This window comes from Stylophora pistillata, chromosome 5, assembly GCF_964205215.1.
Source record: "Stylophora pistillata chromosome 5, jaStyPist1.2, whole genome shotgun sequence".
In the NCBI taxonomy this organism is placed as follows: domain Eukaryota; kingdom Metazoa; phylum Cnidaria; class Anthozoa; order Scleractinia; family Pocilloporidae; genus Stylophora; species Stylophora pistillata.
Genome location: NC_142523.1, coordinates 1517795 through 1545000, shown reverse-complemented (window position 1 = coordinate 1545000; position 27206 = coordinate 1517795). Strand labels below are relative to the sequence as shown.

General features: G+C 38.9%; 4 protein-coding genes and 1 long non-coding RNA gene across 7 annotated transcripts in view; 2 read left to right on the top strand and 3 right to left on the bottom strand.

Annotated features, from left to right (window-relative positions):
• Positions 1 to 1006, top strand: part of LOC148729778 (uncharacterized) — a 6786-nt gene extending 5780 nt beyond the window's left edge. Inside the window, exon 2 of the long non-coding RNA XR_016002120.1 lies at positions 1 to 1006. This exon is cut by the window's left edge and continues 973 nt beyond it. This is a non-coding gene — a long non-coding RNA (uncharacterized LOC148729778).
• Positions 1 to 4774, bottom strand: part of LOC111330779 (uncharacterized) — a 30052-nt gene extending 25278 nt beyond the window's left edge. Inside the window, exons 1-3 of one of the 2 annotated variants that reach the window (XM_088762169.1) lie at positions 4609 to 4774; positions 2469 to 2525; positions 2067 to 2132 (exon numbers count right to left, since the gene is read on the bottom strand). In XM_088762169.1, the coding sequence (XP_088618295.1) occupies positions 2067 to 2132; positions 2469 to 2523 (121 nt within the window). In that variant the 5' untranslated portion in view covers positions 2524 to 2525; positions 4609 to 4774. The remainder of the gene's footprint in view (positions 1 to 2066; positions 2133 to 2468; positions 2526 to 4608) is intronic. The other variant, XM_088762170.1, reaches the window with a different exon arrangement.
• Positions 4775 to 5944: 1170 nt separating this feature from the next.
• LOC111330805 (cytochrome P450 3A11) lies at positions 5945 to 9377 on the bottom strand. The gene is made up of 2 exons (XM_022935759.2): positions 8768 to 9377; positions 5945 to 7342 (listed from the first exon to the last, which is right to left on the bottom strand). The coding sequence occupies exons 1-2, from the start codon at positions 9288 to 9290 to the stop codon at positions 6372 to 6374; spliced, it is 1494 nt and encodes a 497-aa protein (XP_022791494.2). The 5' UTR covers positions 9291 to 9377; the 3' UTR covers positions 5945 to 6371.
• Positions 9378 to 11101: 1724 nt separating this feature from the next.
• LOC111330798 (mitochondrial inner membrane protease subunit 2-like) lies at positions 11102 to 18299 on the bottom strand. 2 transcript variants are annotated; one of them, XM_088762208.1, is made up of 6 exons: positions 18049 to 18299; positions 17635 to 17667; positions 16168 to 16274; positions 13965 to 14030; positions 12510 to 12612; positions 11102 to 11427 (listed from the first exon to the last, which is right to left on the bottom strand). In XM_088762208.1, the coding sequence occupies exons 1-6, from the start codon at positions 18184 to 18186 to the stop codon at positions 11173 to 11175; spliced, it is 702 nt and encodes a 233-aa protein (XP_088618334.1). In that variant the 5' UTR covers positions 18187 to 18299; the 3' UTR covers positions 11102 to 11172. The 2 variants fall into 2 exon arrangements, with proteins under 2 accessions (XP_088618334.1, XP_088618335.1); XM_088762209.1 differs by lacking the exon at positions 17635 to 17667 and having other exon boundaries at positions 18049 to 18298.
• On the top strand, positions 18298 to 27108 carry LOC111330802 (cytosolic Fe-S cluster assembly factor NUBP2 homolog). Its single transcript, XM_088762200.1, has 11 exons — positions 18298 to 18546; positions 19283 to 19346; positions 19458 to 19541; positions 20756 to 20817; positions 21319 to 21422; positions 22751 to 22813; positions 23612 to 23640; positions 23922 to 23981; positions 24865 to 25070; positions 25297 to 25386; positions 26186 to 27108. Exons 1-11 carry the CDS (start codon positions 18496 to 18498, stop codon positions 26315 to 26317), a joined length of 945 nt encoding a protein of 314 aa, XP_088618326.1. The 5' UTR covers positions 18298 to 18495; the 3' UTR covers positions 26318 to 27108.
• The last annotated feature ends 98 nt before the right edge of the window (positions 27109 to 27206 follow it).

Sequence of the window (27206 nt, the reverse complement as noted above, 5' to 3'; positions counted from 1 at the left end):
TTTAGCTGCGCAGCGTTTGGAAAAATAGATTGCATGGCAAAGTGATTAACTTGGCAGGCATCACAGTTTGACCTCGTGTGCTCTGATTTTTGTGTTTCAGGTAATGCCTTCCAGTTTCTAAGAGAAAAGTACTGGAGGTACTCATTTCTGGTCTGAGAGTTCATTTTTCGAAACAAATCATAGACGCTTCTAGACTTCTTCACAAACAGTGTCCTCGCCACAGCCGATTTCTCGTGCGCCGATTCATTGAGCAACTTGTGGTAGTTTTCCCATCGCTGAGCGGGATTGCTTTCGTAAGCCACACTCCCAGGTTTATAAAAACTTTCTTTGACAGCCACCCTAGAAAAACCACAGCTAAACACCGATGACATTCTATTGCTAATTCTATTTCCCTTTCTCAGCAGTAAAATTCGCAACGATTTGATCTAACCACAACATGGGCGCGCACTGGAAACTTTTGAAAATTGCACGTAAACTAGTAATGTATATCTGTAAATTTAGACCGCCTTAGATAGGATTACAAATTTTGTTAGAGGTAGCCCGCATTTTCCCTCATTGACTTGACTAAAAAAAAAATGATTCGCCTTTATTCTTTGTCCAACAAAGAATACAGGCTAATCATTTTAACACTACATTACAGGTTGTCGTAATTGGATTGAGTCTGTCAGAACACTTTGCCCAGAAAACTAACTAAAAATATCTATTTGTAAAAAAATACCGATTTGCGCATTATTTCTGCTGAATTTTTATTCGTTTTTAAGTGTAACTGCAGTGTTATGGCCTTTGAAATTCTCTTTCACTCTTAGACTGCGTGGTCTTGCCTTGTACACTCTTTTCTGAAAGCTAATTGGCTGATATTCATCCATGGCAACTGTTCCATTGGGGTTCGAAGGGCTCCTTGCGTGACAAAATGGCGGCCAAAGGCTAATACACGCAGTTGCGAGTTTCTCAATTTCCCAGTATTAGATCAGAATACTTATTTGCCTAATTATATGTTTTAAACTTGTTTAGCACTATTCTCTTTATTTCCGCCTGGAACGAAGTGAAATTTCAGCTATGTTCGGCAAAAATATTTGAAAACAATGCAAAATCTGAACTAAGTAAAACACGATCCAATGTCTACGAAAAATAACAGAAGTTTTACTCTCATTCCAGGCGTTTTTGTCAAGATTACCTTTCCACTGATTTGAATGAGCGGTTTATTCACTGTTATAGAGGGAATACATAGTGGGAATTTGCTCGTAATGGCACACAGCATTTTTGGTGCTTAAACTGCAAGTTTTTAGGGGTATCAAATTTCACACAGGTTCCTTGACGTCACGGATCGATAGAGAAGGTTAAGTCTCGACTTTTGGCAAAGTTTCACTGAGATCGGTCCAGTTTCTTGGAAGTTATAAACAATTTTGTGAAATATAAAGAAAATAGTCATGGGACCCAGGCCTTAATTCACTTGAGCTGTTTAAAGAGGATCACTTTGCGGTTTAAATGAGGGTGTTTCTGAGGTTAACCGTTAGCCTTTAATGGCGAAAAACAACTTAGCCATAAGGCATACAGATTCAGGGCAACACAAGTTGTTCTCCAATCACAGTAGTTTGACTCAGTCAATGACTCGACGACTGGCCAGTCGTTCAGTGTTGCACATGGGAAAAGTTCTTGAAAATAACCAGATAAACTGGTTTATGAGGCCGATCAATATTTTGCAAACTGGTAAAAAAGATTAGAGTACTCATGGAGCGTCTTAGAGACAATACCAAAGTAACCTCAACAGCAAGTCAAAGCAAAGGAAATATCTCAATAAGTCAATGAGAAACTGGAAAGAAGAGACTGGCAAAATGTTAATAGCACGGGAAAATTTTAGCGACGATTGATAGGCTGAGGTACTTTTGCATTTATGAATGTTGAGATAATTGTAAGTCAGATTTATGTGACTGTCAGAGTTGTCAATTATTCCAATAAGGCTGCCTCAAACTAGGTGTTTCTAGGCATATCGCATTTTTTTTATTCTAAATGAAAAAAGTTTTTATAGCTGTAGTTTTCAAAACCACCTACCAAGTGTAGTTTCTTACCTGATAACGTAACACAATCAAAATCCAGGGGTACATTAGCGGATCTACCATGACATTCATCTTTGGCTGAAAATTAGTAAAATATAAATATATAAATAAACATCTAAATAGAACTGAAATCAAGGCAACAACTTAATACATAACCAAAACAAATAAAATCAGAAGTTTTTCTTAACAATACTATATAATTCGCAGAAATAACTGAATAAAAAGTTTTGGTATTTTTAACATCAATTCTTGAAAAGATTGGTATCATAGCTGTAGGTTGGACTGCTTTGATAACCTTAGGTCATAAGAGTAATCACTACCTATCCAGAGGTAATTGGGCATTTTTTGATGCTATCACGGTTCAAGGAACGACAGTGTGGGGGCGACAATAGAGATTTAATATGATCTTCACACCTTTAGTGCTGTCATATTCATGGTCCTGATTTGCCTCCGCTGTTGTCGGCTCCATAGCTTAAAGAAAGAAAAAAGACCACAGCTCGAAAATAAAGTTTATATCCCCCAAAATAATAATAATAATAATAATAATAATAATAATAATAATAATAATAATAATAAAAAGCCTGTCACCAAATTTGTGCAAGCATAAAATTTATTTATTGCCACTTCTGTAGTGATTGCCTTGAATGTAAAAATTAGTCACGCTTTGTAGTCATGATCACCTACAATTCCAAAACTAACTTTCATTCTCGGGGAACTTGTTACGCGGGAAAACACGGAATACACGTGTGATCAGGTGAATAAAGACAAAGTTTGATATAACAGCACGACCGTAGATTTGTGTTTTTTCTGAGGAAAAACATTCTTATTTGTTTGGTTAGCATGGATTTTCCAAAGCTGCAGTTAGAGTGTGCCCCACAATCACATCTGAAATCTCTTCAGGAAAATCTCAATCAACATTTGGTTTTGTTTGTGTTCAGCAAGTGTGAAAAGGTAGCGTGTTGGGTTAAACAAAAGCAATCGATCGAAAATCCTGAATTTTTGAACAATGATGACCAGAAGAGGGATAGAGCAAAGACAAGACGACCAAACCCAGGGCACAGGAAAGTGTACAAGCAAAGATCAAACTTTCTTAGTTTTATTAAATTAATATCATTGCAAGATGTAACAAATCCTTCCCCAAAAAAGAACTGGAAGGATCTGTACTGAAAAACCGCAAGAAAATGACGTAAATATCTCTATTTTTCAATTTCTAACGACCAAAAAATTCTTGTTCGACCACTCTGGCTTTTTGTCCGATCAAGACTTGTCCTTGGCCTGACAAATGACTTGCTTATAGACAAAAATTAATTGCAGGCTAGCTTTCCTCAACTCCACAGGGTTGACAGTTGCAGATATCAGAATTCGAAATAGAACTTGTACCCTCACACTGACAAGTAATCTACAGAGATAATTGGAAACAAAAGTTGATATGACGCGCACCTGTCATCTCCTCAAAGATATGAACCGAAAGAGATCCTTACGTACCAGCCATTTAAGCAAGAAGCTAACATAAGGCTTCTTTAATTTATATTAATGAGAGGGCTCTTATACCTAACTTAATATTTTCAGTCTTACCGTAGGGGGAAAATGAAACAATTGCCGAAACAAACCGAAATGAAAGACAATGCTACAAATTTGCATCTAACAATTTGTCCAAAAACTTGGTGTAAATAACGGCTTTCAGTCCAGTAATATGATGTCCATCGTTAGAAGAGCACATTTTCACAGAAGTGGACACAAACATCAAAAGGTTACATCGATTCTACATTCCAGCTCAACAAACAACGCAATTGATTATTGATTAATTGCAATTGATTATTTAATTATTCAACGGACTTAATTTTATTTTATTTTATTTAACAATTGTATTTTTATTTAATGATTATCTTTGTTTAATTGTATCGGTATGTGATCATTAGCAGAGACAGCACTTGTTTTAGAAGGGTGGCCCGCCTAGAATAGCTTGCTAATTGCGGGTCACCTAGGACTGTGATAATATTGTATTGCTAACAAATAAATAAATTGAAATTGAAATTGAAATTGAAACAAGCAGTGTGAAATGATAAAAACAGTGGAGTGTAGACAACGCCTTTAATGAGGTCTGAAAACTGCGATTTTTTAATCTACATGATGGCAGAGCTATCGGTGAAGTTTCGGACTGAGACAAATTATGTTTCCAAAAGGAAACTCGCATTTCCTATAACGTCTAAATGCTCAAAGCTCTTTTTAGCGCAACAACTTAATCGTAAGTATATACCTCGTATATCTACGTAGGGCTACAATACTATTTCCGCTCTTTGACAGACCCTCGCTGACTTCGACTGTTGGTTAGGCGATGAATTTTGTAATCTATGACTTGACATAGACATTGTCTAAGGGCCTGATTACATGAGCCGAGCTGGCCCGGTTAGCCGGGCTGATTTCTTTTGTTTTCACGCTTTGGTGAACGCCAAAACAAAAGAAATCAGCCCGGCTAACCGGGCCAGCCCGGCTCATGTAATCAGGCCCTAAGTTATGGTTCTTCAATAACTATCAATACCGAGTTTAATCTTACCTCAAACGACAGCATGCATTTGAAATTTCGATCTCTTAATTGAATCACTTGCGGACAAGACCCACTTCTTTGCTTAGATAGATGTATAAATGACTCTTAGAAACATGTAGACAACGTTTCGAGCACGTACTAGTTAAAGCAATGGCTTCCTTTCATTCCCAGAACCCATTCTGTTCTCACGGTTACAAATATGTAATGACGTAAGTCGTATGGGATAAAAATAGTTTGGCTCTAGCAAAAGCGCAAGTCGAAAACTATCCTCTTTGGTAAATTCCTGACAATTGCTGAAGTTCATTAGTATATTGACTATAGTTTCTGGTGCTATGTTTTGTTTGAATGTTCAAGTAAGTGGTCGTAGGTGCCAAGGTTGTGTGTAGCTAAAAATCATTCCCGGCATGCTCGTTAAGTCAGATCAACCCTACCCTCCCCTCGCCGATCTCTTTCTCCCCCCCCCTCCCCTCCGCTTCCCACGGAATGCGGCAGGAAAGGGGAAATTCGTTTGAGTTTTAAAGTTCTCTTTTTGGTCAGAGTGTGATTTAGCGGCAACCTACCTCGGAAAGATTAGCTGTGAAAATTTTTACTACACGATACAAAAATAGGATGTGACTAAAGGTCATAAGCGTCCACACAGCACGGAAGCATTGTTCGCATCAGTCTTTCCATGCCTAGAAATTAGAGACAGGAGTGCGATGGAATATTCAATGGAAACTTCGGAAGAAGTTATCGAGCATATGAGAACATGGCAGTAAGCAGAGGCTGATGAAAATAGTTAAGTCATCCTAAGCTGGTCATGGGTTACTAAAGAAGGGGGTTTTACCTGAATCCTGTAGAGATCATTAAGAGGTCAGAATAGCAGTTATACAAATGACAAAAACTTGATCAAAACTTTTTTATTATGGCAGTCTGTGCAGCATAGGTTTTTTTTTTTTTTTTTTTTTTTTTTTTTTTCGAATGAGAACCGCCACCCGGTTAGCTCAATGGATAGAGCGCTGGACTGTTGTGCGGGAGGTAGAGGATTCGAGCCCCGGCCGGACCAACACTCAGGGTCTTGAAATAATTGAGAAGAATTTGCTACCTTTCTATAACATCAAGAAATGGTTAGATATTCTAGTCTTCTCGGATAGGGACGAATAAATGGAGGTCTCGTCTCCTGCAGGGTTAGGGGTAGGAGACGTTAATTTCCCCCACATGAGATTACTGTGTGATGGATGTCCTCCCCTGGGGTGGGAGGGGTGGGAGGGTAGAACAAGGTAAGCATAGGGGCGGACAGCAAAGCAGTAAAATAACCGAACGAATGTTCAGCATGTCCACCAATGAACTTTAAGGACCATCAGAGTTTTTGCTCTCAAAAATATCACTTTATTGGTTTCGTTTGTGTTGTTTTCATCCTTCTCGCACGCCTTATGCGATCGGTTCATTACTCAGATAAGGCCGATGTAAGTATTCCGAAATCGAAAGATAACCGCTTACTAGAAAATGAAATAATAGTAGAATAATGAATCCCGTATTCGATGGTTTAACATAATAACACACTTTGCGTGACACTTTGCACTTGTATTTTTCCTCGCCCATGTAAACGGGGCTCGAAAATTTACCGAGTAATTCGCAAAATTTCCGCGCGTATTGTACTTGTTACACCCGCATTGAATGATGATTTACATGAAAGTATGGTTCCTCAAAGACGCTCAATACTTGTAAGATAATAATGCTACAAATCTACCAGCAGATATAGTTAGTGGAAAATGTTTCTTGAATGTGAAAACTTAACGCGCTTTTATCTTGAGGTATATAATGTCTTTAGGCGCCATTAGAAGCACAGCTCGGTGTTCCAGCGTAGCCACGGTTTCCGGAGCACGTTCAAACTTGAATCGTTGCAGGATTTTCAGCAAAGCGAGTTTAATCTCCAAAAGAGCAAGACGCATCCCCATACACTGGCGTGGACCTGTTCCAAACGGGAGAAAGGAATACGGGTTCCGCTTCTCCTTTGCTTCGGGGGAGAAATTCTCCGGGTTGAACTCTAGGGGGCTCTCCCAAACCTCTGGGTCTCGGTGCAGCACGTATGAGGGAACGTTGACTTCAACTCCCTTAGGGATACGGATACCTTTGTACTCCGCCTCTTCATCACAGCGACGGATGAGATTAAAAGCCGGGGAACAAAGGCGAAGGACCTCAGAGATGACTTGATCCAAGTACCCGAGTTTTTGCACGTGATCATAAAGGGGGGTACTTCCACGGGCCTCTTCAGCTTTGTCGATCTCCTCAATGAGCTTATCTTGAACCTTTGGATTGTCTGCCAGGAGGTATGCAGCATTTGTCAAAGTGCTTCCGGTAGTCTCGAAGCCGGCCAACAAGAAGGTAATAGATTGGGCCATGATTTCATTATCACTTAACTTACTGACTCCATCTACTGTGGTCTCGTGGGCTTCCAGCATAAGCTGTACCAAATCTCTAGCTCCTGCTGAACCTTGCTGGGTTCGTTGGTCAAGCATGCTTTTGGCCAAAGCGACGAAATAATCTGCGTTCTGGAGGATGCTGAAGAAGCGGCTGAGGTAGGTCCAGAATGGAAACACGGAGAACACTCGAATGTAGATGGGTGTTTTGAAGACGTTTTTAGCTTTTTCTACAAACTCTGGATCTGGTTTCATTTGCACGTCAGTGTCGAATCCAAATGCTGCTTTCATGATCACTTCTAAAGCGAAAAGACTGAAAAGACGGTTGACATCCACTGACTCACCTAGAGAAAAAAATTAATAAAAAAAAAATTGAAAAAAGGGACCACGCGTTATTTTTGCCTAGGGGGGAGGGGGAAGTGAAATTTCCAGATGCTCTCATAGGCCTCTGTAAAAAAAATTTTAATGATCCCCTCTGTGATATTCTTACGATTCCCATGTCTTGGCTCTGAGTGCATGTGAAAGATGAGCTATCACCAATATTATAGGTATTTTCCAGCCGATTTCCCGGGGGGAGAGGGAGGTGTACTTCCTAGCACTACGCTAGCAATAGGCTAATTGTAGTGTGTCGCGGGATGGAGTCGCATTTTTACGACTGGATTGTCTTTCGGGATTTAAGATGGAAAGATTCAAAGTAAACGTTTTTTACAGATTATCAAAAGTGACCAATATGGGGTCCATAATTGAACTGTAAAAGGTTGGGGTTCTGAGAGGCCAGTGGCCCATATTCAGCAAAGATTGATTCAAGTACCCCGCCGAGCCGATTCCGTTCTGCATGTGTGCGACATTACAGACTTCTCCAAGGACGTCACTGAGAGTAACCATGATAAAAACCGCTTAAACAGCGCTCATCTTAGAATAGATTTGTCATGCCTTTGGAGTTTTATGATAATGACAGTTTTAAGAATTACAACTAAATCAAATCTACATAATTAATCTTTGGTACACAAATGTAAAAATGATATTCACTGCAAAGATTAATCAGACAGAGTGGCAAAAGCGTTGCGTGACACTTAGAAAATTTATTTCCATTTTTGACAGGTTTAATCAAAACTAGTGATGTCCTGGTGAAACAAACCGTCAAAGAAATCGTAATCCCTTAACTCAATCACGAAACGGAGAAAAAGGTGGCAAAGAACCATCCATGTAGATATTTAGATGGACTATGCAACAAAATAGTGTGAGAAAAATGAAACAATAGCTTTTAAAGTAGTCCCGCCGGGTAAATTATTCAGAATCTGATCGCTAAGACAAATTTGTAATCCGTCCAAACAAAGGATGCTAAAAAAACAACTGTGAAATGTAAATTTTTATCAAAAAGGCTCCTTAGACAATTGCAGCCTGACATATTGAAATGTCTTCTCTACCAAAGATTCTTAAGACTGGCTTTAATTTAAAAAATGTAATTTATTCTAATTATATCGGGTGTTGTTTCAATTTATCTTTCATAACTTCGACCGATAGCTCTCCTTGAATAAATAACGCTTTTTAGGGTGTGCTAGAATTGATATAAATACAACAACTGAAATTCAGTGTTACGAGCAAAATCTTTCCAATGATTTTGAGGATGAACAAAAATTTTAGACAGCGCAAAATTTTATCGTGGGACAATAATACAAATAATGTTTTAGATTTAAATTTTCAGCCATGAACATTCCTTCTTACGTAATGCGCGCAGTGAAAGGAGTCTAAGGTCTAAGATGACTTACCCGTTTCGGAGAACTTTTCCATTTTGGCATGAAGCTTTTGCGAGGCATTTTCTATTATCGGTACAATCTGCTTCAGTTTGTTCGCGGTAAAGGTCGGGGTTAGAGTCGTCCTTATACGCTTCCACGTCTCTCCTTTAGCGATGAACAGCCCTGAGTTCAGAGGTGGTCTGGGATTGATGAAGGCTTGTCGATTTGGGAACTTATGGAAATCCTTGACCATAATTTGCTTGACTATTTCGGGATCGGTGACGACAATAATCGGCGAGCGACCGAAGCACGACTTGTACACTCGTCCGTACTTGTAGAAGTAGTTTAGGAACATTTTGTGAATGCCACCATATTTGAATATATCAAGGAGGTTACCGAGCCAGGGCCAGGGTTTTGGACCCGGGAGCGGAGAACCGCCCAGGATAGAGTTGTATCGACGCAAACCTTGCCAGTAGATGAGCACTAAAACGCCAAAAATTAACGCCAACCAAGTGTAAATGTCGATGTTTTGAACGTACTGTAGAATGGAATCCATCACTGAGGGTGTTGCTTGCTCTTGTCCTCGCAAAAAAATGCCACTGTTTGATCTAAAGCGAGGAGATATTTATATTGCGCAATTGTAGTGTAACAAATTGATTTGTTGCCGTGACGTCACGGTTGCGCGATCATATCCACGTTGTCATTTCTACGTTGTCACTGCTACGTCACGCACGAGCCAAGTTCTACGTCAGCATTTCCACGCTGTCTTTTCAAAATGGTCACTGGTTCGTGGAAAAAGGAAAATAAATCATTGGGCCCAAAAGTTTTTGCGTCTTCTAAGAAAAGTCGCCTGAGCAGTTCTACCAATTTAGCGACTTAGATTTTTGTTCTCAATGACAACAGTTCTACTGCAATGTGCTCCCCTGATAATCATTGAGAAACTCGCCACGCTTTCTCAACGAATTGCGACTGAGTATCTCACGTTTTTTTTGCGCTTTCAGCAATTGTTTTTTATTATTATTATTCCATTTTGAGTTCCCTTTTGCTCAGGAGACCGAAGATCTTTCTTCTCTGCGGTCGTTGTGATTTATCTAGTTTTGGTTACACGACGCTCCTCCAAATACCCTTTGACTTCCAGGACGGCTCAAATCAATCACGCCGGCATAATTATTAATTTAAATGCTGTAGTCAGTGCGTGGAGCATATTGCCACAATTGTGACAAAATTTCTTTCGAAATAACCCGTTCAACTGCGTTCGAATACTTTAAGAATTAAGTTTTCAGTGTTGGTTTCAGCAAAAACGTCACAAGGGCCGTTTCTGTAACATTTTTGCAATTTTTTTTTAAGCCAGGTTCCTGCATTTGAGGACTGGTTCCTACCTTACGCACTCAGCATTATATTATGCATGTGAGTTGCCTGAGAATTTGGTCCAATGAAATGTTAATCCTTAGTAAGTTGTACTTGGGAGTTGCAAGGGGGGTGGGGGTGGGGAGGGGAGTTGGGGGGCTCTTGAGAGCTCTCAAATTAAGTTATTACCTTGTTATCACTTATTTTCGCGCGACTTTAATTTCGCGTATTTGGAATAAGAATATTTCGCGGGACTTAAAATTTGCGATTCTGACAAATCAACTTTTTTTAAGGTAATTAAATTTCGCGAATCAGGTAATTGGTGCTCGCTTTTTAAACTTCCATTTCTGTATTTTATTTAACCATAAGGGAATAGAAAGCTCAAACGCAACAAACTGGCTGAAATGTTCAACAATGTCAGCAACTTAGTAACATCTTTTAAAAGGGCTACTACAAGCAAGATGAGTCAAATGTTGAGGGATAAGGGCATGCGTTGAACTGAAATTTGAGCCGTCCTACTCGTATGTAAACTCCTAGCAGACGGAAAGCTTAAATAAAGGATTTTATAAAGGTCTCTAAATTTCGCGTCTTTAATTTTCGCGGCAACTTTTTTTCGCGGGACTTTAATTTCGCAAATTTTTTTAAATCGCGAAAATTACGTCTCGCGAAAATAAGTGATAATAAGATACATAGAGTATAGGGCGAGATCCTGAGGACAATTTTAGCGTACTATTAAAATTTTAAGGGGTGGGGCTCAAAAGCATGACGCTCGAATAATGGAGCATGATATACGTGACCCTATAAATGGAGACCAGATCGTTCTTTGGTGAACACAGTTTTTTCCTTTTTTTTTGGAAAATTGAGTAGCCCAAACTGCATGTCCACACGAGGAACAACCACTGTCAGCAGGGCGGTTGAGACAACAGTGCCGTGAAGCAAATGGAAAAACTAGTTTCAAAGGGGGGAGGGGGGGGGGTCTCCAAAGAGGTCAGGAGTTAAAATAAAGATGAACACCATAAGAACTGTAAGAAATTCGAATTCTTCTTATTTCTAAATTCTAAAATCAATCTCGCTTAAGTTTCCACGATGGGTCAACTGCTCAAGTCGTATGAGAATTCTGTAACAGAACCAGAATCGTCCACGATGCTGTAAGATCTAGATGCTGTACTAGTGCCACTCTCTTTATCAACTAGCGGTTTCATCAAATGTTCGCCGGCCTTTTCTTCTTTCAATAGGGAATATTTTCCTTCCAGTCTTTCATCGCACGTGATGTTCTCTAGCCTTTGCCACCTTCTTGGAGGCCACACAATGCGAGTTGCTTTTCCTTGAATTAATCCAACAGCCACCTGACAAAAAATATAACTCAAGTTATCGAAAGTGAAGTCTGGAAAAGGTAAAACAAATATAAATCAAGTTAATTGTGGTTATTTATTGTGGTGAATTGACCAGTATTGAAGCATTATCATTTGCCTCAGGATGGCCCAGTTCAACTTTAAAGCTGGTTCAAATGTGGACCCGTATAAACAAGAACAAGGCTGGACTACAACACCGGGAGCTACGTTCGCTACTCTTTGCGAAAAGTGCGTGGATTCTTTAATGTCCCCTGCTAACCAATGCAAAGAAGATGCAGGAGACGGGGCCTGCAGTTTATCTTCCTTATCCGAGAAGATCAGGGTGTCTAACCATCTGCAAATGTTAAAACAAAGGCCGCACATTCTTTTCAGTTATTTTTAGTCCAGCCTGGGGCTTGAACCCTAGAGCTCCCACACGGCAGTCCGACGCTATGCAACAACATGAGCTAACCGAGCGCAGTCATTACTGATGGATCGCGACGTTTCGACCACATGCTGACAGTCTTTCTTTAGGCGATAAAATTGAGTGCATATGCGTTACCTCATCCCCTGAAGAAAACAAGTTGCCCCAGTAGAAGATGGATAAATCGTCTTAATTTCAATCGATACTTGAAGTTTGAAACCGCCGAACGAGGAATTCGAAAACACATGAACTTTGAAACATTTTCCATCTCAAAGAACTCAATAAAATAAAACAAAGGTCATATTTGAAAACGCTTGGTTAATGTAGAGCAAAACGAGTTCAAAATGGAAAGACTCAACTCTACTGATGATTTCTGATGGGGTTTTCAAAGGAAAGAGCCACTTACAAAATCATTCAAGATGCACAAAAATGCAACGTTCAGCGCTTCAAAACGTGATTATGAAACAACGTAATCCTCACAGTAGCACACTGTAAAAACCCAGTGGGCTCTTGGTCTTGAAGCAAGTCAATAACTCTATAAAAACCCCTCTAGAAGCTTGATGGATCCGAGTAAACAGCAAAATAGAACAATAGAATAGAACAATAGAACAAACAACAACAACAACAACAACAACATACAGCCAAGGATAGAATGATCATAAACAGAACTCACCGGTCCAAAAGAATTGCTGTCGTGACTATGAGCATGATTATCGCCTTCCACCCAACAATGCCCTCTTGGAATTTTCACGATCTTCTTTTTGTAGTTAATGCTTCTATAAAACAGAGAAACAGGATTTACTGCTATGACCAACAAACTACCTGATATAATGGAAGGTCACAGTGGTTGTGTACATGTCATTTAGCAAAATTTAAAGACGCCAGTCAAACCAGAAACCAGATAGTTAGGATATTAGTGGTCAGCAAACAAGCACTCGTTACCAGTACCGGGACTCTACACTAACTTTTCAACTTACTAGCCAAGTGGCTGGTGACAACTTAGATGTTACAACAATTTCAGCCAAACTGGCTAGAGGAAATTCAAAACCACCAGCCAAAACTGAATTTCTACTAGTTTATGGCTAGTTGGTTACCGTTGTAATGTCCAGCCCTGGGCACTGCAGGATTCACATTTTTCCACCTGCACGAAAATTTAAAGCGAGTCAGGGAAAGTTTACCAGGGGTCTACCACTAATAATGAAGTGATACATATATCTTATTAACCAAGCGCGAGGGCCGTACTGGGAGAATATCGGCCCGAGGTCTTGACAGTACGGACCGAGTGCAGCGAGGTCCGTACAAAAAAGACAGAGGGCCGATATTCTTCCAGTACGGTCCCGAGCAAGCTTGGTTAATAAGAGATTTATTATACGACTGAAGTTCAAAGGGACACAAGTGAGGTATCATTCGGGACCATTCGGGACAGTGCCCGGTCCAACACTGAGAGAATATTGACCGGAAATAGAGCATTTTTAATCGTGTAATAAACCTCTTTACAGACCTCTCCCTAATTCGCGTTTGCGAAAGGCCCTACATTTTCCTGCAAGCAAAGAAAAGCTCATGCCAAAGTATTTATAATATGGGCCTGCTAGCGGGCTAGGATATCAGTTAGATATCCTGTATAGCTTCATGGGGAGCATTTACACAGATACATAATCATTGACTCACTTTTCATATTACTCAAGACATATTAAACCTCTTTTGATGATTATTGTTTTCTTTCAGGAAAGCTTGGATAGCTTCCATCATATACCACTTGTAAGTACAATGGTGGCCATCATATGCACCTGATGCATAGAGCCATATGGTTTCATCGTTTCATGTAAGCATTTCATGGGTGCCAATGATTTTGCAAGAGCATGAATAAAGAAACAGTAGTATTTATTTGAAATAATACTGTCACTCACTGTAGAGTATTCATGCATCAAGTGATCAACTCATTCCTCTAATTCAACTTCATTTTTTATTCTGTAATCAAGATAGTATATTTACCATACAATGTCTGTAATTAATTGTACTTTCACTTGGGGGGGCGGGGAGAGTAGATTTACAACAGGATTGAGTAATAGAAAGTTCCTTACAGTGGTAATGCTACGTGATGCTATGTAACACAATACAATACACTCACCTTACATGGTCGCCCTCTAGAGCTATAACTCTCTTGATTAAGGCAGCATCAGGATCTGTGGGATCACTTGGAATAGAAATAAACAATAATGGGGTTTACAACAATCATTATCATGTTCTAGCTGTATTATGTAACCAGCAAATTGGAATGCCTCCTCCTTGGTAGGATTTAAGACCAACTTACCATAATTATTTCCTTGGATAAGTGTCCATGCTGAAATGAGCACTCTGCCTCCAATAAGAGCTTGCCTTGTAGGCCATCATATCAAACAAATGCCCCCCTTGGAGAGCACCCCCTCCCAGGCCCCCTCCTGGCTCCTCCCTCTTACTTTCTTAAATAGTAAGAGATACATAGAAATCCTGTTTCTATCACCACTTAATTTATCCCTTTGTAAGGATAAACTACAACTGTATAAGTACAAATGCCCCCCTTGAAGAGCACCCCCTCCCAGGCACCCTCCTGGGTCCCCCCCTTTACTTTCTTAAATAGTAAGAGATACACAGAAATCCTGTTTCTATTACCACTTAATTTATCCCTTTGTAAGGATAAACTACAACTGAATAAGTACAAATGCCCCCCTTGAAGAGCACCCCCTCCCAGGCACCCTCCTGGGTCCCCCCCTTTACTTTCTTAAATAGTAAGAGATACACTGAAATCCTGTTTCTATTACCACTTAATTTATCCCTTTGTAAGGATAAACTACAACTGTATAAGTACAAATGCCCCCCTTGAAGAGCACCCCCTCCCAGGCACCCTCCTGGGTCCCCCCCTTTACTTTCTTAAATAGTAAGAGATACACAGAAATCCTGTTTCTATTACCACTTAATTTATCCCTTTGTAAGGATAAACTACAACTGAATAAGTACAAATGCCCCCCTTGAAGAGCACCCCCTCCCAGGCACCCTCCTGGGTCCCCCCCTTTACTTTCTTAAATAGTAAGAGATACACTGAAATCCTGTTTCTATTACCACTTAATTTATCCCTTTGTAAGGATAAACTACAACTGAATAAGTACAAATGCCCCCCTTGAAGAGCACCCCCTCCCAGGCACCCTCCTGGGTCCCCCCCTTTACTTTCTTAAATAGTAAGAGATACACAGAAATCCTGTTTCTATTACCACTTAATTTATCCCTTTGTAAGGATAAACTACAACTGAATAAGTACAAATGCCCCCCTTGAAGAGCACCCCCTCCCAGGCCCCCACCTGGCTCCCCCCCTTACTTTCTTAAATAGTAAGAGATACATAGAAATCCTGTTTCTATCACCACTTAATTTATCCCTTTGCAAGGATAAACTACAACTGAACAAGTACAGGTTGATAATTTCTTAATAAGCACCCCTCAAATAAGTGGCCTACTTCCATTTAAGCAACACCCTTAGAGCTAAAATTTTACAGTATGTGCTCAGGCATTTATTGCAAGAAATATGGCACTGACCTCTTTTAAATATTGTGTGCATTTATATCATTATTTTTCTATCCAAAAGTAAGTTAGCCTTCCCGGCTTATATCAGCATGTCCAAAAAAGATAAAATTTTCACCTAATTGTGAGGTTTGCAAGGTTTATTTACATACACAGTAAATATACATTACTAACCAAGCATGAGGTCAAGATGGCTAGATATTGGCCAAGTTCTTTTTCTGCATTTTTATGTACTGAAACGACGTCGAGGTCCATAAAAAGGCAAAAAAAGAATAAGGCTAACATTCAGCCATAATTTTCGACTGAACAAGCTTGGTTAATTAAGAGTTTAATATATATTCATTTGCAAAAAGATTTTGCTTTATTAAGAATTAAGAATGACTTGTTTACTTCAAGAGTTGAGAAAGAAAGAAAGCCAGCTGTGTTTGTAGCACAACAAACTCACAAGAGTCATTTCTATTTTCTTTGTTCTGACCATCTTCTGCCACTTTTTGCATTTCCATCGCCAAAATTTTTCAAGAATTACAAATGTAGTTCTAATTATATTTCTTTCACGAGTAGGATCAATGCGGCTAATCCCAAGCAGACAAGATGGGCCCGTCTTACCCACTTGGGCAGCCAATCAGAACACAGGATTTGCTTCATCTTGCCCACAGGCACTGCGAGCAATGTAATAAAGAATGATAACCAAGCTCACTTTTCATGAAAGAAGTCTTTGTATATTAGAGATGTTTGTACCAGTCTTTGTTAGATAACACTGAACTGGAGAACTTTTCACTTACATCAAAGTAACAATGTCACCTCTGTGGATTCCTTCAAATCGCCGCACAGCCCAGCTGTTGACTAGCACTACATCACTACTTCGATGTGGATTAGGATTTAAGGTTGGCTAGATAAAAAAAGATAAAAACTGCTAATTAATAACTCTTAAACTTCCAGAAGTGATTAACATGTAACTTCTCCCTAAAATATTCATACATTAATAATAATTTAATATTAATAATTTAATATTTATATTGTGCAAATTAACGTGTGGATACGATCAAATGCGCATCAGAACACTTTTCTGGGGACTTTGGCCAGACTGCATGAGCAGTTTACAAACAATTGAAGGAAACTTATTTGAAGATGCCCCCTCCCCCCAATTCCCAGTAAACAGGCCAGACCACATCACAATAATCTCATGAGTAGGTTCTTTCACGTCCCCTGCCTAACCAAATTAACTAATCAATAGATGCGGGAGACCGGACCTATGGTTTATTTGTCCTTATCCGAGAAGACTAGAATGTCTATCCATTTCTTGATATTAAAGAAAGGTAGCACATTCTCCTCAGTTATTTTAAAGCCTTGAGTGTTGGTCCGGCCAGGGCTTGAACCCTCGACCTCGACCTCCCGCACAACAGTCCAGCGCTCCAACCAATTGAGCTAACCGGGAGGCAGTTATCCAGCAAATAGGCAAGGAGAATACCTTAACTTATCACATAGAGGTTATCTTGATCTGACACCAGATTCTCATCACTAATTTACAAGGAACTATGCAGCAGCTAGATGGGAGAATTAACAATCAGATCTTGGGAGTTGGAGGATTAACAAAATTAATGAACAAATAAATAAATAAATAATAATAATAATTAAATAATAATTTGGCAATGGACATTCCACTGGGTGGCTCTTCTTGTCCACTATTTCCAGATCGAATTGGAATTTGGAATGTTGGTTTTTGCGGAGGGAGGAAAACTGGAGGATCCAGAGAAAAACCCTCGGAGCAAGGACGAGAACCAACAACAAACTCAACCCACATGTGACGCCAGGTCCAGGAATCGAACTCGGGACACAGTGGTGGGAGGCGAGTGCTCTCACCACTGATAACATAGAATATCCATGCTCCGTTTATATGGCACATTCCGAGAAACTCTGTACACCAAATCTTCACCATTTGACTTCTTCTAATGTGACCAAAGAGTAATTTCTCCCCCACAATACCAACACATTCTTAAGCAAAAATGATGAGAAAAAAAATTTCAATCACAAACACAACACCAATACTCAGAGCTTAAATTCTGAGATATACACACAAGAAAACAAGGAAAATTAATTTGATGTGGATTAGAGCTTAGGGCTGGCTAAAAAAAGGAAAAAAATACTAACTGCTAATAAACAAATTTAATGAATTACTGATAACAATCATAGAATGCTCATGTTACGTCTATAAGACATATTATAAGAAACTCTGTACACTAAATCTTAACCTTTTGACTCCTTGCGTGACCAATGAGTAATTTCTCCCCACAGACAACACATTTTCAAGCAAAAAGTGATGAGAAAAAATATTTAATCACAGAATACAACACCAATACTCAGAGCTTTCATTTAGAGATATACGCGCAAGAAAAAAAGAGAAATTAATGTAAAGGAAAGCACTTTTGTTGTTGTAACTGACCAGTGGAATCAACTACCGTTAGACATTCGTGTTTGTGATAATGTAAATATTTTTAAGTCTAGAGTTAGGAAATTTTTCCGTGATTCTTAAGTAGCTATTATATTTATATGTTTTTGGGTGACCTGATTTTATATGGGGTATAAGACTCCTTTGCAGTTCATCCTTTGGTTTTTTAATCCATAGATTGTAATAAATAAATAAATTAAATAAATAAGTAACGTACTTGCATCGAGATGCCGGTTACACCTTTAACGGTACCAACATAGTCCACGAATGTAATCACGACAGGCACACCAATGACAAAACCACGGGTAAACATTCCAAGAACGTTTATGTATGGTATCACTCTTTGATAAACCATAGCGATTTATTCAAATGAACGGTTACTGGAATCTACCAGTCAGTTTATCATATTTGACATGTGTGAGCAATCGATCCGCCATGTTGTTTTACAACTTGCATTTAAGAACGAGAGTATCCTGGGAACAAGGCTAGTGTCAGTCGTGCCAGTCCTATGAAGCTGCGCGACCAACATGGCGCACGTGAGTCAAGCAGTAAGCGCGTTCATTTGAATTTAGTCTAGATTGGTCATACTAACTATGGATTGGTTGAGTTTTAAAATGGTTGCATCAAAAAAAATTATAATTTTGTTTTAAAACGCTATTCAACCATGGAGTCAGATGGCGATAAAGCAACTGCTGTTGGATGTCCCTCAGAGACGGTGAGATTTTTAGTAACTTGCGTATCTAAAATTTAGGCCATTCCATTTTCAAACTGCACCTCCACTATAGGTGGTTTGCAAGTAATCTCTAGAGACACAGGTAACAATGGTGAAAGGAACAAAATGCTGATGGACGAACGAAAGAAGCTAATGAGGTATCTATTGTTTACGTCCACCAACATGGCGGCAATGACCTAACGTGCAAACCATTTATTGAATGCTTTCCTGTAACCCCTCTTCAGAAGAGAAATTTCTGAACCCCCTTAGGAGCAACTCGCAAGGACTTCTAACCAAAGTATAAAGGTTTTGCACAGCAGCCATGTTGGATGGCACGACCAATAGATTATTTTACCCATGGGAAAAAAATTTCTTTCTTATGCAAAATATTTTCATTGTTCCTGCCATCCAACATGGCTGCTGTGCAAAACCTCTGTTTCATATCACTTTGGAATTTATCTGGGAACCTCCTTGGAAATTTTTTAACGAGGGGGAGGGGCAAGTTTCTGGAAACTGTAAATTTGGAAAATATGATGATAATCCCCAGAGGAAGGGAAAAGAAAAACTTTCAAAAGACAAGCTGCGTTGTACCAAGAATTAGTGTTTCCAGATTTAGAATGGCTGATGAAAAAACCAATATTCTCATTAATCAATTTATTTCCAGAAGTGTTTGGTCACTAGGTTTTGTGAACTCTTTTTAAAGGTCGATTTAATCAACATCTTTAAATTCTTTTATCAGTCCCTAGCAGGTAAAGCCACGATATGTCAAGGATGTCCTGGACAATATCTTTGCAGTCAACAAGGTAGATTTTGTTTTAATGAAATAATGGAGCTACTGGTTACAGGAAAATATATCAGCCCATTTCAAAACCCTTGGAATATTTTATTTTGTTGGTCTTTAAAATGTTCAACAGGTGGTTTGGACCCAGATCAAGAGATGATTGACTTGCGAATGAATGCAGTCAAACATAAGATTTTAATATTGTCTGGAAAAGGAGGTAATTATCAACTGTATGTGTTGTAGTCTAAGATCAAATTTCAGATCGAAATTATTGTAATCTAGACTGATTTGATTCTTTCTTTGTTTTGGGTATGCTGCCATAATTTTTAACATTTAGGAAAAGCAAGTTGAATTCACTTAAACAGGAAATCATTTTGTATTGCATTAAATTGCACAGAGTATGGTCATGTACTATTTCAGGGCCGTGGTCTATCATCGCCCAGTGGTCCCTGGCGCCTTACTTTTGCTCTTAGGCAACTCAGGAATCTTAGCTTTTTCATAAAAAGCATGTGCTGGGAACCCTGGATTTCACTGTTTCAGAACACTGGGCTCCCTTTTTCTTCGAACACAGCCTTGTATTTTATCTATTTATTTACATGTTTATTTTAAGTTTAGAAAAAACCAGGAAAGATTTATTACTCGACGTTTCGGGGTCATCGTGACTCCATTATCAAGAGACTAGTTTAAAAACATGCAAATAAGGAAAGGTACAAGAATAGCATAAATTAGACTGAACGGCTTAAACAAACACCTTGGCGCGGATGGAATCCGTTTGCACGTTCAGTGTTGGCTTACGCATGCGAATATACAACATTTCATTAACAAGGCAATCAAATTTGCCGTTACATTTCGTGATGACGTTGAATTGCTCGATCAAGCGTTCAGGCATTTCACTATTGTGCTGGAGGTGGTTGATTGCCTTGTTAATGAAATGTTGTATATTCGCATGCGTAAGCCAACACTGAACGTGCAAACGGATTCCATCCGCGCCAAGGTGTTTGTTTAAGCCGTTCAGTCTAATTTATGCTATTCTTGTACCTTTCCTTATTTGCATGTTTTTAAACTAGTCTCTTGATAATGGAGTCACGATGACCCCGAAACGTCGAGTAATAAATCTTTCCTGGTTTTTTCTATGCCTTTGCTTTAGCAAATCCCTGTTGATCAAGTATTTTAAGTTTAGTTTGTTTATTTAAGTCATCTTGTTTGAAAGTGAAGGGTAAATTCCTCCATCATTAACAACTCATCTTTTTTAGAGCCTAACCATAAATTTTTTAATTTATTTCATTGTGAATCCTTATATTTTATACCTCAGTAATTCAATTTCAAAAAATGTACTAAGGTTTACATGAACATAATAGAGTTATCAGCCACAGCATTAAATAGGCATTTCACCAATCAGTTAAAACCTTTTTTAACTTGGAATTTTTGAAGGAGTTGGAAAATCAAGCCTGGCAGCTAATCTCAGCATGGCTCTTGGTAACATGGGACATAAGGTACCATTTAACAATTATTCGCCGAAGGCAAGGTGAATATCGTCAAATAATCCCTAAGACAAAGTCAAGGGGATTATTCGACAATATTCACCGAACCTGAGGCGAACAATTGTTTTAGTATAATTTCAGAGCTGAACAACAGAGAAATTTATAAAATCATAACATTTTAGTAACATTTATGAACATTTTATTTTAACATTTTTTATAAAATGCGTGGAGCAGTTTATATAGCGTCATATAAGGAACCACTCAACCAATCAGATTGCTGGAAACTCTTTGCTCAGCTCTGAAATTATACTAATAAAAGATATAAAGATACAGTCATAACTAGCTAGTGTACTCTAAAAATGTTTGTTACATTTGTATAACAAGCATAGGGATACAATTATTATTTGTAATTATTATACATTGTAAAGAAGTTAAAAACATGTTTGACCCAAATTCACTTTATTTTCATTAACTAAAACAAATATATTGGAACTAATTTGAACTCTGGCCTAGGTGGGGCTGGTGGACTTGGACATTTGTGGACCAAGTGTACCCAAGCTAATGGCTGTTGAAGAACAACAAGTCATTAACTCACCATATGGATGGACACCTCTGAAGTAAGAATATGAATACACACCTCTAATAGAGTTTGAGGTTGGTACTGTAAGATAACGACCCAAGTTTTTATGGCTTGAGGCACGTATGCCAAAAATTCAAGCGCATAAAATGAGGTTCTGTAGTTTACAGTACTGACCAAGAAAACAAGCTTGGTAGGATTTTTATTTCATCTCTGGGTTCAAACCAAGGGAGAAGATTTCAAGTTTTACATATAACAAACTTATGAATTTAGCCGGTCGTAAGCTAAAATGGACCAGTCGTACCACACATACTATGAGATACAATAAAATACAACACAGTACATTACAATGCAACACAAAACAACTCAAGAGAAGGTAGAGATTATTGCAGGGAAAGTGCACACAATTTTTATTAATGAATTGCAATGTATCAAAAAAGCAAAGGTGTAAGTTCATTGAATGAGTGAATTTTTTTTTATGCCTCACAATGAGTAAATTAAAAATCATTCAAGCAATTTCCATGGTATGATGTTTTATTTCATACATACCGAGATTTTTTCTTACTGACCGACACATTTCAAAGGTTGGAGGCAAATGACTGTGAAAATACATTGTTAGTCTCTAAGAGACACGAATGATAGTGCTTTGCAGTGTAAATCTCAGTATGTATGAAAAAAAAGATGACACAATAGAAGAGAGTAGAGTTAATACAATACAGTAAATAACAATAAAGTTGACATTACTGGTAACTCCCTCTCGGTGGATGCCTTTTTCAATTGTTCCAAAGTTTTTTAATTGATAATTACCCACCTTGCAGCCCCCCCCCCCCCCACCCCACCCTCCCAACCTTCCCATCTAGCCACAGACCAGTAGAAATTTAGTTTTGGCTAGTTTTTTTTCGATTTCCACCAGCCAGTTTGGCTAACCAACAAATTAAAATTGTCATAATAGCATCTAAGTTGTCACTAGCTACTTGGCTAGTAAGTTGAAAAGCTAGTGTGTAGCCCTGATTACTCCAGAATAAGGAGTCTGTACAGTCCTGTAGATTGTAGTGTAACCTTCAGGAATGTTCTAGAAGTAGCTGGGTCAAGCTGAGTCATCCCAGAATTAATATACAAATTGAATCTATTGCAATATTACGGAACGTTCTAGATTCTCAACCGTAGTAGTTTTAGTTGCGGGTATAGCCCGCTAGATATCAATAAAGGTGTATGCTGCAGAATACAAGACTTCCACACTTCACAGATATGGCCAGTGGCATCTTAAATAATAACTCTTAATTAGTTTATTTGAGGGACAGCTTTTGTTTAAATTATAGGATAGGTAAGTTGAATGCATGATGCTAAGTGTCTTTTTGCCATCTTCAGATCACCTCATTTTGGTGTAAAAGTTATGTCAGTGGGGTCCTTACTGCAGAAGTCAGACAATGCGTAAGTAAGCTGGGAAATGTACATGTACTCTTGAATACAACCTTAATTATAACATAACCAAAGTAAAGCGCGTGCTCTGATTGGTCAATTTAGCGTCCTCCATTTGCCCATGGGTGTACGCTGCTGACGTGAGCAAACGCAAAGACTATTTTTCCGCGCGCGCTTGTTTTTTCTGGTCACGTAAGATTTGTTAAATAAAAGGGAACTCTTTAGCTACAATGTATCAATGTCATGTTATAATTAAGAATTGTTTCATGCTTAGCATGCGTATATCGAGTTATGGATGCACGCGGGGAGTTTGGAGAGCACGAGAGAAGCGTAAGAGTTGCTCGAGGCGCAGCCGAGAGAAGCGTAAGAGTTGCTCGAGGCGCAGCCGAGAGCAACTCTAGCTTCTTGAGTTGAGGAGATTCCACTAGAGAATTAACTATTAAACCGCTAGGTAAAGTCCAGCACCGTGAGAGAGCGTGTTGAGCCCCAGGGAACAACGTACTGATCAAGTGTGGAAGCATTGTTTTACCACAATTGGCAGTAATGTCGCAATCTGATTGGCCAATATGCCGTAGTCGACAAGAGTGTAGACAAAATCGTTTTATTTGCTTAGTGTTAGGGTGAGGCTGCGCCTTGTGAATCCACATTTTGACCACTGTGATGACGAATGTCGTTGTCGATAAGAGTACAGACCACGCTAAACCACTGTTGATTTCTTAATCAGCTGCACCTAAGTTAGTCATATTTGGAAGTAACTTGTCCAGCTGCGCTATTTTAAGCATTGACGAAATTATTCTCATTGACCTTTAGGATAATATGGCGTGGACCGCGGAAAACAGGTATGATACTTGTTCGCTCTTTTTAGTCTGGAGACTCGCGTTTGAAAGGTAATTTGGTTTTGTCAACTAAAGTGATGATGTAAGTGTTTCAAAGTTAATGTTTCGAGATTTAGCCCTTCATCGGAGCGAACAAAATCTGATGAAGGGCTATAACAATTATCTTGTTAGACCCTAAGCGACGCAGCACCACAACAGCTTACCCCTTTATCCCGCTTGAAAGGCTTGCAATAACCTGCACATTACCTTTTCTTTTCTTCCTTCCGTTTTTGCTTCTTTATAAGGTCTAATCAAGCAGTTTATGAAGGACACATTTTGGGGTCGGCTCGACTTTCTTTTATTTGGTAAGTTATGCAGGTTTTTAGGTCATTTATTTTTTTCGGAAATTGAGCTAGTCAGAAGATTAAAGGGCCGCGGAAAAAGATAGTACCAAAGCTTCGATTGTAAATAGAATAAGAAAGATGGTAAATTTTGAGCTTAGTAAAAGAAATAGAGAAAGATAATTTTCGTCTTATCATGAACATAGGACAAAGGAAAAATTGTTAGCTCAGACTTTCGGATTCTGTACTTCGCTCTCTACCACTGAGCCATAGAGACTATGGTGGGCAAGACCCATTGCAAAGTTCATATAATTGGAAGACAAAATTTTACTCTGTCAGACATTTGATGAAATGCGCGCCAATGAGCTGTTTCTCGACCTCCAACCGTGGAAAAGACAAAACTTCTCAATTGCTGTTTAGGATATGGCGTCTTCGAAAGCCCTGAGGCTGACAATCAATCGAGAGGAAGTAATCCGGGATTGCTTTGGTTTTACACAACTTTGCTCGGTGATTGGTCCAGAAAACTCGCGCCAAACTCTCAACCAATCACTTAATGCAAAACTTAAAACATATGCGTCTCGGTCATTCACATTTTCCCTCGTATCAAGGTTGCTTTGGTTTAACTTAACCTAACTTTGCTATGTGATTGGTCCAGAAAACTCGCGCCAAACTCTCATCAAATCACTGATGCAAAACTAAAACATACGCCTCTCGGTCATTCACGTTTTCCCGCGCTTCAAGGTTGCTTTGGTTTTAATTAACTTTGCTCAGTGATTGGTCCAGAAAACTCGCGTCAAACTCTCAACCAATCACTGATGCAAAATTAATAACAAACGCGTCTCGGTCACTTGCATTTTCCCGCGTATGAACACTGGAATATGAATTCTTTATCTACATACACCAACAGACACACCACCCGGAACATCAGATGAGCATCTTACTGTTGTCAAAGCATTAAAAAACGTCAATCCTGATGGAGCTGTCGTCGTTACGACGCCTCAAGAGGTTGCGTTGGCAACGATCCGCAAAGAGCTGAATTTTTGCCGAAAGATGGACCTTACGGTGTTGGGGATCCTGGAAAATATGAGTGGCTTTGTTTGTCCATACTGTCAGGTAACAAACTGCTTTGTGAATTCTTCCAAGGGTTCTTAGAGTTGCAGAGAGTCAACACAACCAGTGACATAGTTATCGAGCACTTAGTCTTTGCAAAACGCTTATTCTATATTAATCTTGTATGTAGTTTGTACCATTTTGCTACAATTTACTGGTATGTTGTTTCACTGGTTTTAGAATTATTTTACCTTACTAAAATTGCTTCATTGTGTTGATGAACGTTCAGGAATGTTCAAACCTGTTTTCTTCTGGTGGCGCTGACAGGCTTGCAAGTGAAAATGGTCTTCGTTTCCTTGGAAAAATCCCGCTAGATCAGGTATCAAGTGAAAAAAAACTTGTCGTAGTTGTTATTGTTTATGATAATGCTATTGTTGTAGTTGTTGTTATTGATGATGATGCTGTAGTCAGTAGTGTTGTTGATGTTGTTTGTCTTGATGCCTTGATAATGCTGACAATGGCGATGAAAATGATGCTAAATCTTCTACCGATACCGATGCTGTTGTCAAGGTTGTGATGACCAGTGAAAACTGTATTATTAGGCAGCCAGCCATGTGGAAGGCAAAAGCCCAAAAGTCATTTTCTCTCAAATTCTGTATTGCTTTAGTTTTACCTTTCCTCGCCGCGTGATCGGTCCAGAAAACTCGCGCCACTTTTTTTCAACCAATCATATTCAAAACTAAAACCAATCGCGACATAGTCACTTGCGTTTTCCCGCGCTTTACACAGTTTACTTGTTTTGACTCAGAGATCTCATTGGCTCCTCGTGACGTTGTCCTTTCCCTAATTGGTTGTCATTAAGTCTTGGGTTTTACGACATTCAATCGAAATGCGCTCTCAGTAACGCAAACTTCACTACTGTGTGAGCTAAAGGTGTCTGCTTCTCGGAGAGAGAGGGTTTGGAAAGTTACTTCGCATGCGCTTAAACGAGGAAACCATAGGGTATATAAGTTTTTGGAAACAAAATTTTCTTTTCTATTGACATGGTTTTTTTTTTTTTTTCCACTGTGTTTTTGTCACTTGTCAGGAACTACAATGTCGACGAATTCTTCGCATGACATGCAAATTTTTCTTACGTTCCAGTTACTTTTTTCCATTTTTTTCTCCCTTCTTCATAGAACTTGTGCGTTTGTTGTGAACAAGGTTCGAACATTTTCGAATCATTCCCAGAATCACCCGCGGGAACAGCACTACAGTCTCTGGCATCTGAGTTAATTAGAACGTTGAAACCGGAAGTAATGTCATCATAACGAACTTCGTCCTCTCTGGTGGTAACTGGTCGTTTATCTTTTGAAATCCAGTAATCTGAAATCCTTTGAGACTCTGTATTTATATTATAGAGCTGTGAGAGCTAATACAACATGAGAGACAAAATCAAAACGCGGAACGTGACTTTGGTTTCGTCACGCAATCTGGATAGAACGCGTTGTAACAAAACAACGGCTTCCGAGGACCAAAATTTGTGAATGACAAGCAGAAGGAGAACTTCAGGATATGATTTAATTTGCAATTTGATGGGGATCTAAGAGATTTTGACAATATTTTAGACACGAATAATACCAAAATTCTGGTAGAATAAACAGTTTGTTTATATTTTTAATTTATTTAAAAAGCCCTGCGAAAATGTCACGTTTGAAGATACTGTTTTATAAATTATGTATATGGTATAAGGTCAGTGGTTCGAATCCCGTACAGGCCTGATTTTTTTCAGGTCTGATTTTCGCTATTGTATAAATAGCGCTCTTTACTGCGAGGATCGTACATCATACCTATTTAATACCGCAGTTCAAAATATATGAACTTCATATATACATTGTATCACATTATGTATATGTTGTAAGGAATTGATGGCTAGCATTCTTCGAACTATTTGCCAACTAGTGCATAATTTAAGAAAATCAATGAAAACCTGCGAGTGGAGTGATCTTTTTTGCTAACGCAACTCAAAATTTCCAGCGTAGCTAGTGAAACCATTTTTGTGAAGAAATATCTCGAAATGTGAACATGTAGAAATAAAGTAAGTAAAGTGAGATCTCGACAAGGGATTATGTCTTGGATATCGCTACGTAAGGTTTTAGCCAATGGTCGTGAGTTACTCAGGGAAAGGACATTTTTTTTATTTCTAGACCTCTTCACGTT

Bases quoted from the DNA above. Each gene is read 5' to 3' on its own strand.
- LOC111330802 (XM_088762200.1), top strand. From the start codon at position 18,496: ATGGAGTCAGATGGCGATAAAGCAACTGCTGTTGGATGTCCCTCAGAG. The intron at 23,982-24,864 runs GTAAGTTATGCA...ATACACCAACAG, and splicing joins GCTCGACTTTCTTTTATTTG to ACACACCACCCGGAACATCA. The intron at 25,071-25,296 runs GTAACAAACTGC...ATGAACGTTCAG, and splicing joins TTGTTTGTCCATACTGTCAG to GAATGTTCAAACCTGTTTTC.
- LOC111330805 (XM_022935759.2), bottom strand. From the start codon at position 9,290: ATGGATTCCATTCTACAGTACGTTCAAAACATCGACATTTACACTTGG. The intron at 7,343-8,767 runs GTAAGTCATCTT...TTTTTTCTCTAG, and splicing joins GGAAAAGTTCTCCGAAACGG to GTGAGTCAGTGGATGTCAAC.
- LOC111330798 (XM_088762208.1), bottom strand. From the start codon at position 18,186: ATGGTTTATCAAAGAGTGATACCATACATAAACGTTCTTGGAATGTTT. The intron at 17,668-18,048 runs GTACGTTACTTA...GTCTGTGGGGAG, and splicing joins TAACCGGCATCTCGATGCAA to AAATTACTCATTGGTCACGC. The intron at 11,428-12,509 runs GTGAGTTCTGTT...ATTTTTTGTCAG, and splicing joins ACAGCAATTCTTTTGGACCG to GTGGCTGTTGGATTAATTCA.